At 37.6% G+C, this 12,858-nt stretch overlaps 1 protein-coding gene and 1 long non-coding RNA gene across 4 annotated transcripts in view; one reads left to right on the top strand and one right to left on the bottom strand.

The window, feature by feature from the left end:
- The window catches only part of LOC136267732 (E3 ubiquitin-protein ligase NEDD4-like), a 330,028-nt gene that overhangs the window by 70,249 nt on the left and 246,921 nt on the right, over positions 1-12,858 (top strand). For 2 of the 3 annotated variants that reach the window (XR_010706728.1, XM_066062891.1), the window contains exon 4: positions 2,406-2,498. The exons of the other annotated variant lie outside the window; for it this stretch is intronic. Coding sequence is in view for 1 of the 2 variants with exons in the window: in XM_066062891.1 (XP_065918963.1) it covers positions 2,406-2,498 (93 nt within the window). In the remaining variant the exon portion in view is untranslated. The remainder of the gene's footprint in view (positions 1-2,405; positions 2,499-12,858) is intronic. 3 annotated transcript variants of the gene reach the window in all.
- On the bottom strand, positions 9,891-12,192 carry LOC136267141 (uncharacterized). Its single transcript, XR_010706540.1, has 5 exons — positions 11,669-12,192; positions 10,751-10,816; positions 10,575-10,668; positions 10,286-10,479; positions 9,891-10,042 (listed from the first exon to the last, which is right to left on the bottom strand). It is a non-coding gene; the product is annotated as an uncharacterized lncRNA (long non-coding RNA).

Genomic DNA, 12,858 nt, shown 5'->3' with positions numbered 1-12,858 from the left:
TGTAGCCGAACTCTCTACAGGGTGCATTGACTTGTTTATAGCTGAACTCTCTTCATTGTGACTTGTAATGTTCTGAATCACTACAGCGATATAATTATTTGTAGCTGAACTCTCTATAGGGTAACTTGCTTCTTGCTGAACTGTCTATAAGATTAACTGTCTTCATACAACTAGTGTGTTTGATACTAGAGTTATAGGTGACAGTTCCCAACAAATGACCGGCTAAATAAATATTTGCACTGTGACCGGTGACCGGCTAAATATCCACTTCGTAAAAACTAATACTTTTTTATTCATAAAAATCGATTGTGTAATTGTGACATAGGTTGGTTTTTGTGTCATATCTCCATGGTCTTTATCTCGATTCCTTTCAAACCACCAAAAGATACTCCTACGATGGTTACTCCATCTACATAGCATTTTCAACTCATTCCATGAAGCGGTTTACCCTGTAGGCGTGACAACAAATCGATCTTGTTTTACACGAATAATCGGTCATAAATCCTAAACCGTTCATCGGATTGCCACCCAATTTGATACTAGGATTAGCATTTGGACTCCCTTTCTGTGTGCCAAATTTCAAGGTGATCGGAGTACGCATTTGTGTTTTATAGTAATTTTTGCAAGTGTATGAAAACACGAAGAAAAAAATCGAAGAAAAAAATTCGAAACTTTGGCAACTCGTATGTTGGAAATGGCTTGAGCGATTTCCTTCGAATTTGGAATGTAGACTCCCCTGTCTGGCAGAAAACTATGTAGGAAATTTTGTTCCAATCGGATAAGGGATGACCGAGATACAAAGTTGTGAAAATGACGTTTTCTTTCTTCTTGTCAATATACCCACGGTGTGGTGGTCTTGAAATGTAACTAGTTACTTATAAAAAGTAACTGTTCCAACACTTACTACTGGATTATTATTGGTACAGTGGTTTTCTAATACCAGACTTCCTGTAGGGCGGATTTGGTTTACCAAACATCTAATCCAGACAAGAACTTTTAAAAACATTTGCCTAAAGCATAAACTCAGCATTCATATAAATACATCATGAAAACTTGAAGAACGTAAGTTTCCTGAGGTGGTGAATAATTCCATCTATGTATGTGTAATCATGTGAGCCCTTAAATTAATTTTACTTGTGTAGTAATGTTTAGTTCTACAGATCTATTGCATTCATCACAAGTAATAGATTGTTTGTGACTGGATTTTGGAAAATCAGCCTTAACATTTTACAGCTGAAATATTTATGATTAAAATGAGACTCTTCAAATGTCTACTCAGCGTTACAGTGATTAGATCAGTGGTCTGTACCCTGAATTACAAGACATTCTGTAGAATATTTTACTAGGTGCATAAGTACTTTAGTGGTGACACATATAAGTGTAGATTTCAATGTATTTCAAATGTGACAATAAGACTGATTTTCCAAAATCTGGTCACATTTTCACATAGCACATTATCACAATGTCATTGTCACTATTGTAATGGAAATCTTTTTAGTCATCAATGACTTAGCTATAACATGGAGAGAAAATTTCCCAGCTCTGAGGTGAATGAGTTAATTACTTTCACTTCCTTGTCACTTTAAATGGATTGAATATTCCAAACCCAACCTCTTTAGTTGTCTTTTTGTAAAATGTTTAAATAGTCACTTTTGTCTGGATTATTAAGAAGCTGTTCCAGGTCAGCCCATGAATCCAGTCCACTAGTCTGTTAGTTCAGTCCACATAATAATTTATTATATTATTCCAGCCCAGGTCAATGTCAAACATGTACATCTGTCACAATGTAAAGCTGTGGCAGATTTTGAAGTTATATGCATACTTGTTTAAACACACCAGCAGACTGCATTAAATAAACTTTTTTATTTGTTAAAAGCCTTTTCTTAGATGGCTAAGGTAAGTACTGACAAATTGTGAAGGATAATCGTGAAGCTTATGTCTAGTGTTACACTTAGTAACAAATAGGGTTGAGGTAATTATGGTCATGATTCTTTGCAATGTTCTAATCAGGATTTCCTGGAAAAAGCTTGCATTATGCTCCAAAACTTATGCATTGTTCTCAAAATAATTGAAATAGAAATGTATAATTGAATGTTTATTTAAAATTCTATGGTTAATTATTACATATAACCAAGATAATGTTTGATTGTTCTAATAGAGTAGCATGCAGTAATAGGATTTATTGCTTTATTAGAGTATATACAGGTGAATGTTCTATTAGAGTATCTCGATGATCAATATATTCTAATAGAACAGTCAATTCCCTCAAAATGCTAGCATAATGGATTTCTGGCATTATGCTGAAAATTATTCTGGCATGTTTACTGCACCCCTAGTAACAAAAATACCAGTGTTTTGTGAATATAAATGTCTATACCTCATTCTTTTAAAATTCTATTATGTAGCAAGCTGATGATAGAAGTTCATGTCGTCGTCGTCCTCCACCTCCTCCACCCAACTTACATGTTCCTCCCAATCATGGCCAGCAACATTCAAGGGTAGGTAAATGCACCAATGTAATATTATAATTCTTTTAATGTACGGTAAATCCCTATCCATTGACCAGACTTTGAAACAACAGGTCAGAACTAAACAGAATGTACGACATTTATCCAGAAATATCCTGTAGTACTGCACACAAAAACCCTACCTGGTATGGTTCCTTTCCTGTCTTCTTGACCCAATTTAGTTGAAAACCCTAACAGAGATTGGACTGGCAAAGTGAATTACCTAAAAGTTGGATGCTAGTGTGATACACTCTCATCACATTTATCCATCAATAAAAGTGCTATTTGCCCATCTGGCATGGTAGCTGCTAAGCTTGACTGCCAGACATAGTCGACAAGCCCTATTAGGGATCCTGGCCTCCAGCTGCAATGCTGGTTGATGCGAGGTCTGTTTGCACTCTGTTGTCACACATACTGTACATTGACAACTATAATTATGTGGTGCATAGCTATCTTAGTAAAGCGAAGCTATCAATCTTATCATGGATCACTGTATCTCAGTGGCATGACTGAAGAATCAGTGATTTAGCAGTCTCTAGTATGGTTTTTGTTCTACTTTGTTGTTGTCATCCACTTTTAACAGGACACCGTTTCCACTAAGCAAGAATTGATTTAACATGCTAGAATGAAGATACTGTTTGTGATCCGCCTATTTTGCTCAAAAGTTTATCTAAGATGCTATATGCTGCACTGCTCAAAAATTTTACCTATTATGTTCAAATTATGCTCAAGCTTTATGCCTCATTTCCAATGTTTTACTAATAAATTTGCAGCTACAGGCACATAATAAGTGGCTGAACACATCTTTGCTCTTCAAAATGCGTGTGACAGAAAAGATCGATATACTCTAATAGAACAGTCAGCTGCCTGATTGTTCTATTAGAGTTACTGACTGCTCTATTAAAGTATATCGAATCTTTGTCTGTGATACGTATTTTGACCATCAAGGATTTGTAGTATGGTTCAAATATTCTTCCTATTATGCCAGCATTATACTCAATGCTTTCAGGTACTTATTATGCTCATAATTATGCCAGCATAATCGGCGGGTCCCTAGATACTGCTAGATACAACCCCAATGTACTATTCCCAGGACTCGTGTTTGCTTTATTATAATATTATGAATTACATGATAAGATAAAGTTTACAAGCACAGAACTCCACTCCAAAATTCCATAATTATGCATTTTACCTATAGCCTATCCTAACTACAGCTAGAATCATTGATGGGAGATTCCTTGCCGCTGTGAATCATTCCTGATTCTGTGTGTGAATTAATACTTCAATGTTATCGTTAATGATTTCGACTTCCCTTGCAGGGCATCTACTGCTGCATTTCAATGCTGTATTCACTGTTGTGGACTACTATTATATCCACTGCTGTGAATTAAGCTATCTTTACTGCTGTGAACCTGTGCTTCCTCTACTGCTGTGAACTTAATGTGTAAATACCACTATTAACACAGTAATATAAACACTTTTGAATTGAAAATCTTAATGTGCAGCATCTGCTGCTTACGCACCATCTCCACTCCTGATAAAAAAGTGGGATAGAACAAGTTCTCAGGGCGTCAGGTGCTTAAATTTTAACTGAGATCAATTCAATTTTTATGCATTGATTAATATCTGACTCTTCTCATAAATACTCATTTCCTGTGACCACACCAATGTGACAATGTATTAAAGGAGAATATACAGAGGTGGAATCCTGGCTTTTTAAAGGGGAACTGTAGTCATTTTTTTTCAAATTAATATTGAATGTACATGAAAAGTTATATGTGAGAGAAAACCATCAATTATGAAATGATGAAAGTACATAAATTACAGAAAATATGACACATGTAGTCCTCGGTCACATGCGACCATGTGTATGGTCCTAAGGAAGAACCTGCATGGGCATGGCAAGGGATAGAATATAAAAATAAAATAAAAAGAAGCTATATAAGTTAGCTAATACTAGTCAAATCCAGCCACTCTTTATTATTCCTTGCCAGAAATATCCTCTCAGAGGCTAGAATACTTTGGTAGGCAGCATCATCTAAACATTTCCTTACAGTAGATTTGGAGATAGTTATGGTAGGGTTGGAAAATTAAGGTAGTTTCCAATGGAGGCTGGTTGGTAATGGCCAAGTGTTGAAATTTTGATAGTTTCATAATTACTAGAGAAATTTAATCTGTCAAATTCTGCCAATAATTGTAAATATTCAACTTTTGATTGCTTTCTGTTCTGTGCTGATTCTAAATGATGGACAGAGTCTAGTGGACAGGTCAATTCCAACATAGCAACAGAATGGATGTGCGAATTGCACACAACAATATCAGGGCGATATGGAGTTATCAGAATCGAAGTTGGAATGGTAGCTTGGGAGGCTTGGTGGTTATACAAGTCAGCAAACACTTGAATAGATGGATAGTTAGCAAAAGCCTTAGTAAGCATACTGGCTGGGGCAGAAAGCACCTGGTTATGACAATAAGTGTAACACTGCTGATTTAATGCTACAGGCAACCATTCAAGACATGTGCTGTTGTGGGTTGGGGGAACTTGCGTAATAAACATTTGCATCACATTGTATTGCCTATGCAGATTTATGGTAGTGGGGAGTGCATCAGAAGCGGGTCGTAAGAGAAAGATAGTTGGCCAGGATGAAACCCAGCCAGTAGCCTATTCCAAGTCTTGCAGGAGCTTTCCAATTCAGCAGAGCTAACAAACTTGGATTGAAAAGTGAGTGTCTGCAAGTAATTTTTGCATTGAGACTGTCTAAGTTGAGTTTTAGCTTTAAATACAGGGAATGAGCAGATTGTAAAACAGATGACTGCTTCCGTGCATTGACTAAGATGGAGTATTCATTGTCATTAATCTGCAAAGCAACATTTTCAAGGTGTAGCTGTAGGCCTAACTCCTGAAGCTGTGGGTCAGAAGTAGCACTGACACAGGACAGCAGACTGAGCTTTGCCTCCCTGGGTACATGAGTAATACTGGGACAACAAATTCAACCAATTTTTATAGCTGTACTACATTCCACTGTGGAGATACAGAAGTGGAAAGTTGTGCACATCTGCCACCATGTTAATTTACCATTATACATCACTGGATCTAGGTGTACGTATTGTTGTATTGAAATGGCTGAGAGCAGTGAGATTAAACCTTATCAGCTTGAACCCATGAATGTTTCAGGTTATGTCAATGAAGATGACGATAGTAGCGAGTCAGAAACCGATATAAGATAGCAAGCAAGTTTCACAGAGCACTTGGGAACAATGGATTGGTGCGAGTGAATGAAATGTTCACCCATGCCCAGTGGCATCAAATGCCAGTGTTGTCGAGAGATGAAAGGGATGCAAGAATGACTGACAGAACACGGGGGAAGCCTTCAGTACATAATGGATCATGAACAATTTAAAGTGGTCTGCCTGAACAAAGAAGTTTTATACACTGCACTGGTTACAATGTAGACAGTACGTGGTGATTCTTTGCGCCTTCCATTGGCTAACAGATACAGACTAGTGCTGATATGTAATCCTTTACAGTATGTATTTTTCATGTTTTAGATCATACAGGGTGGCTGCTTATCGACAGTTTATCTACTGGACATACAACAAACTTGTCAGAGGAATTTGTAAAGTTATTCCCTCTTGTGTTGTTCTAGCTATATGCAAGGAATTTCCTGAACCAAATGTTGTTTACATCGGGTTTAAGTTGGCTGATTTATAATGTTGTATATATACATGTAGTAAAAACTGGCAAATTAAATTACATTATTATTGCTAACACCACATATATGCTTTAATGCATACATACAGGAGAATTAAATCAATGTCACTATTATTATTATTATTAAATTTTGAATAAAAACACAGTACCATACTGGATATATAATTAAATACAAAATTAGTCTATCAGCTCGGTGCACCTGAGAGCTGAAGAACTTGTCTGAGAATGGATACAGTTCCCAACAGAGCAGACTTTTGAAGTAGATACCATTCAATTCAGGCAAATCAAGTCTCTTAACAAACATCTTAAAATGTGTGGAAACAGCTCCTAATGCTCCAACAACTATAGGAACAACACTAGCTCTCATGCATATTCCATAGGCGCTCAACTTCAAATCTCACATCTCTGTACTTTGAAATCTTTTCACTTTCTTTTTCATTCACTCTTTTATCAGCAGGAACTGAGATGTCTACAAATGATACCTCCTTCTTAACTTTATCAACAATAGGGATGTCTGGTCTCTGGGCACTAATAGCTCTGTCACAGTATAATATGTTAGTCCCACAAAATTTTAGCCGAATTTGTCTCAACAACTGTAGCTGGTACATGTTTCCACTACTCGCGGTCACAGTCCTGTCTATACTTTACAAAGAAGCCAATGTATATAGTGAGCAACGTGATCATGTCTGATTTCATATTGGTGGCTTGCCAGTTGTGAGCATCCAGAAATCAAGTGCTCCACAGTCTCAGGGTGATCAGCACAAAGCTTAAGTCTGCATAACGGTGAAACATTATGACTATGTAAATGAATGATTGCATTGGTAGACAACGCCTGTTCTCTAGCAGCAACAAGAAATCCTTCAGATTCTATGGAGAGATCTCCTTTGGCCAGCCAATAGGAGCTCATATCACCACCCCACACATTATTACAGGAACGTTCATAATACCCATGTAATGGCTTGTTTAAGTAGTGCCCCATTATTATTATTTTTTTACTAACACCATATATATACTTTAAAACATACATACAGGAGATTTAAATCAATGTCACTCAAGTTCAACTCGAAGTTTAGAGTGAGAGATGTTTCCTCAGCATTATAACAGTCTTAAGCAGCACTGTCTTCTGTAATTGGTGAACACCAACTTCTGTTAACTGGAGCAGTTCAAAATTTTTGACCGTTTTTTCATGTACAGCACCCAGAGAACCAAGAACTAATGGCACTACCTCAACATTGGAGTTCCACAATACCTGCACCTCAATTGCCAAGTCTAAATACTTTTCAATTTTCTCCTTATGCTTATCAATCACATGGCGGTCCATCACACAAGCAAATCAATAATTTTGGTACATCTGGCCATCTTATCTACCAAAACTAAATCAGGTCGTCTAGAAGCAATACCGCGATCAGTGTAAAACTTACAACCATAAAGCAGTTTATAACTAGTATTGTCAAAGACAGCTTCAGGTGGTGGCACCACCACTGATCTGAGCGTTCAAAGCCACACAAACCACATAAGCTCCAATACACAGCAGAAGCCACCGCACAGCAGAAGCCACCAAATATTAATATTATTACTAGGCCCAGCCCCGGGGCACGTACAACCAAGTACAACCACCAATGGGGCAATCTACAATTGGGGCAAGTACGACAGTACATGACCAGTACAGTGTGTGTGGATGGAAAAGATGTACATACAGTAAACATAATTGATATATGCAATTACAATTGTGAGGGCCTGCTACTATTACATTGTATTGAACACTTAACCATGGAAGACCACATAATGCATTGCCACTGCCCCTCCTGCTTGAGTCTCACAAGTTGAGGTGCAAGTGCATGCTCTCATATCTATGGTATTGAATCTCATGCATGCAAGCAATAAAGCATTAAACAGTCCTAAAATTATAATGTTTAATGAGGATGAATCATGGTACTGGATTAACGGCTGCTGAAGTTTCCAAGAGCAGACGTCAATGATAAAAATGCAGGGCATTTCACTAGAAACTGTTATGGGAGGTTTCTTTTATATGAGCTGGGCCATAAGTCCTAAAATGATAAACTTGATATACTACAAGATGAAATTACATTTACAGTGGTGTGGTAATAGGAGATACACAATACAGGAGATACAATGCAGGTGATACACAATACTATATGCAGGCCAATAAAGGGTGACAGCCAAACCATCCATAAGCCAGGAGACTGCTAGGTGAAGGCAAAATGTACAATACAAGAACATTCATACCACGCTCTTTACAATACATTTACACACACTAGAGTTAGCCAAGCCAACTAGAGCTTGGCAAGCCAGGTGGAAGTACAAAATAATACAGACAAACATACCGCCATTAATCTTTTTTTCCTGGCCTTGTGCAGCTGGCATGGTTGAACTTCCTTCGTGTTGGTGTTGGGCATGGCTGCCTTAATTACTTGCCTTTACAGAGAGCGCATCCATTGGCAGCTGGCATGACAACTTGAGACTTGGTGTGCCAGCTGACAACAATCCCAAAAACAATTGATCAGTAGTTCGTTCGTCTAGATCACCGCCTGGCCGATTAACTGCATTGTAGTGGGCGTCATGTACTAGCTGTTTTGATCAGCATTAAATAGAATAGTCATACCGTTTCTATCACCTCCATGAAAACAGCCGCCCATTATACGATTGTCTCACATGGATTCTATTCCCGGTGAGTGCGAAGCCTTAGGGATTGTAGTTTTCTCAAACATTATTTATTATTTATTTATTTCATTTTTAATGACGTAATTTTAACTGCATTGTCTTTAGTACTTGGTTGTATAATTATTATTATCAAGACTCACGGTAGTGAGGCGCGCGGCCAAGAAACTACGAAGCGCACACCCAATTAAAAGACACGGCCACTACTTTGAGTTATTTACGTGTAGGGTCGGTTTTGCAATATTAGCCCTGGATCACACAACATCTCTCAATGGATTTGTATTGGGTTACGTAATAAAAAAATCTTTAGTCGTCGTTTTCTTGCGACCTTGCTAAAATAAAAATATAGCTGTATTTAGACATATTTCACTTTATTTCTCTACCTTGTATTACACGTATCGTCACGTTATACCAGTCATCTTACCCGTGTTTGTACCGGCCGTCTAGGCCTGACATTATCTAATTCTGGTTGGCCCTACGCGTATTTTCTCCATTCAAACCTGTAATCCCTACGATACTTTTAAAGACACAATGTGGACACAAGCCCTAATGTCTGACAAACAAGTTGTGAAAGCGTGCAGACCCGTAAGTTCCCTAGGGAAGGCATTTTAAGCAGAAATATTTTAGAGTCCATTTAGTGCCACGCCCCATGCGAGTGTTTATAATCGGAAGATGTCTTATAAACAAGGTGTGAAAGCGTGAAGAACGTACAGACACTAGGGAAGGTATATAAATTGTTAGTCAATACTCCATTTAGTGCCACGCACCACTTATGATACAAGAAATAGTTTGTAAGTTATGTGGAATGACCAAAACTCATGTACAGTCACAAACCACATTCCAGACAAAACTTTGTTTCCCTACATTATGTACATAATGAAAGCCACAACACAAGCTCCACCTTACACTGATGGTGCTTTGTGGAAGTGTGAAACTGCTGTGGAAGTGTGAACTGCCATGACAGCTACTAATAAGGCAATTCTAATTGTGGATAAGATGGCTGCAGAATTCATGAAAAGTTCTTGCAGTAGAGTAAACATGTAACAGTGCTATTACAACACATAACAAAAATTTAATAAACATCATTTTAATACCAAGTGATATTTCTTAGATGTCTTCATGATGACACAAGATTAAGTGAGCCCTGTAAAAGAACAAACAGGCACTGAATTAAACATTTAAAAAATTATATTCAAGGCTATAAGTGAATCTGGTGTACCAGAGGTAACGTAAATGTGTTTTGGTGCCTAAGTATGTAAACATGAACACCTGATCTTAAGTAACAACACCTGATCAAGTAACAATACCTGATCTTAAGTAACATTAAGTTACACTTGTGCATAAAAGTACAACTTACTAAGCAATTGCTGTGAGCTTGTGCACATACCTCAAGTCAAAGCTGCTAATCAGACAACTGGCCAATTATTACTAGGGCTGGCTTGTGATCACCACAAAACACAACTTGCTTGGTATTCTGACAACACCTGTAAAACAACCAACAAGCATTTTTGTTTAGTCAAACGTGACTTACCATGACTACATCCGACTGCTAGTATGTGAACTGCTATGACCAGATGGCGCCTGCAAAACCGATGGTGTCATTAATACGTACAATATACCAAAAAATCTGGGTATTAGGAAAACATTAATACTATACGCACAACATGTAAACTGACCTGGGTATTAGTTTGTTACTATCATATGAGATAGTACAATATCAACTAATTATGTAGAAATTCATGAAAAGTTTTGACGTCACAATAAAGAATACTACAAAAAGAAAACACAATATAATTCATCAAGCTCTGTATGTAAACTGATCTGAAATTCACAATACTAATAAGGGTCCTACCTGGTCCAGAGTTAAGTATAACAATCACATCCACTGTTGGTGGGTGAATCACAATGACTAGATTGCCTGTAAAAACAGATAGGTGAGCATTAAGTGCAATACACTTAAATTTGTCACTTTTTACACAAAATAAACATTTGGAGATTTTATTCGTTTAAACAGTTGACATTGTTACACAGAGACCTGAAAAAGCAGGCATATCAAGAAGTTTGCAGACATTTGCTATACTTTTGTTCATGGCAAAAATGCTAGCTGGAACAGGCATGTCCAATACATTTCAATAGACAAGTTATTAAAAATTAAATTAATTATCGTGTACCGCCTATCTCGAGACTGTTTAGTAACTTTCTGAATTTGATACATGTAGAGCAACTCTCTGCGAGTGCAATGATGCCAAAAGAAGTCCAATTCACGGAAATTTTGGCTCGTAAAAATGGCCTGAACTGACCGGGTGTAGCAAATTTCCCCATACATTTTGTATTGAGTGTTTTGGAGTCATGCAATAAAAGGCATAATAACCCACGATACGTGATAGATACCTCAGATTCGAACCAGATTTGGAAATGGTAGTGAATAGCGATTAAGATGAGCTATAGCAGAAGGAAATCAGAGGAAATTTAAGCTTGTCATTTTATGGTTGAAAATCACTTACTTTCTTTTCCATGACGAATTGAATGCCGGATATTTGGAAAGGAACGCTCTGATCTATTTCGATGTCTTGACAGCCATTGTTAACCTTCACTACATTAGTGTTACAATGAAACAAAAGCACTGTAAATTAGTTCTGCAGGTTAGTTTGTGAAAATTACAGTGTTCCTGATTGAGCAAAATAATGTCTGTGCCATGCAGCAAACTTCTTCATATGTTTCACTGTACATAAATTCAGTAATTTAGACCAGAACATGTGAATGGGTATACCTTTTCATTGATATCTGACAAAGATTCGCTTACTGACTTTCACCTGCAGCCAAAGTTCCAAGACTTCTGATGATGATGTAAGTGGAAAATGACAAGATAGCCACGGGTTTTTGGTAATTGGTCCGTACACCTTGTCAACAATCTCGCCATGAGATAATACGAGCTAGTGAGGCTACTAGGAGTTTTCGCCTGGCGGGTCTCTAAAATACCGTAAATTCGGTTAATCAGTGTGTGTCAATGATCTAATCCTCGATCTAATCAGTTTCGTTAACCTCCACTCCAGACTCTTATTCTTTCGCATACTTCAGAAATGGTGTACGGTCTCTGCATTAAAGTACACCTCACCATGAAATGAAATACAGTTACAATAAGACTTAATGTAATCTCGTTACTTCTCTCTCACTCTCCTTCTTGGACTGCCATTTTAAACAACATTAGTTCAATTTTAATTGAAACCACTTATCACGTGTGTCCGCTTGGGGTGTTGCCGGCAGGGACATTCCAAGGGACTTCACCTAAATAGATCACGTGATAATTGTTAGTCTTGTGTGGTACTGGTCCTTAGTCATGGCTCAGCAATGCGGTACGTGTGTACTATAGCCTAGCTATATATAGGATTGTTTGTGCGCTGCTAATCTTTTCTGTGATGATGCATATGGTCGCATAGAACACGTGATGGTAGGGCAAATGCCCGCCCCTAGCTATGCCTATGGCATTAACTAGCTTTTTCTATAGCTACTCTATTATAATTATGTTACTGATACGTCAGGGGCACCAGAGTAAGGTGAAAGTGGTAGCTAAGGCTAAGTCAACTGGTCTATATAGTCTTGGCCCCTAGCCTGGGGCATACTTCCTCAGAAAATTTTAGTTAAGTATACTGCAACTTTTAGTCCTTCAGTGACCAAATTTGCTTCATCAAGTTTGAAAGTTTAATTCCAGTCAAAAAGGCTCGGATCTCAATGCACTGGTTGTATCTACTGTACCAGCTCTGATGCCCTAGATATACATTGTCCAAAAGATGGTTAGAGTCCCATATTAAAATGAACTCTTGTTATATTATTATTGGTTAAATAGGGCAGACAGCCGAGGCTGATTAGGCCCTACAAAGTACAAGTAAATACATCACAGACATTCAATTATGGCCTCTGAAAATTTAGTTAAATTGTCCATTTCTATGAGTGGTATTGGTA

The sequence above is a fragment of the Dysidea avara genome, chromosome 9, assembly GCF_963678975.1.
Source record: "Dysidea avara chromosome 9, odDysAvar1.4, whole genome shotgun sequence".
Taxonomy (NCBI): Eukaryota; Metazoa; Porifera; class Demospongiae; order Dictyoceratida; family Dysideidae; genus Dysidea; species Dysidea avara.
The sequence above is the reverse complement of the archived record's forward strand: the minus strand, read 5'-3'. Positions and strand labels throughout refer to the sequence as shown.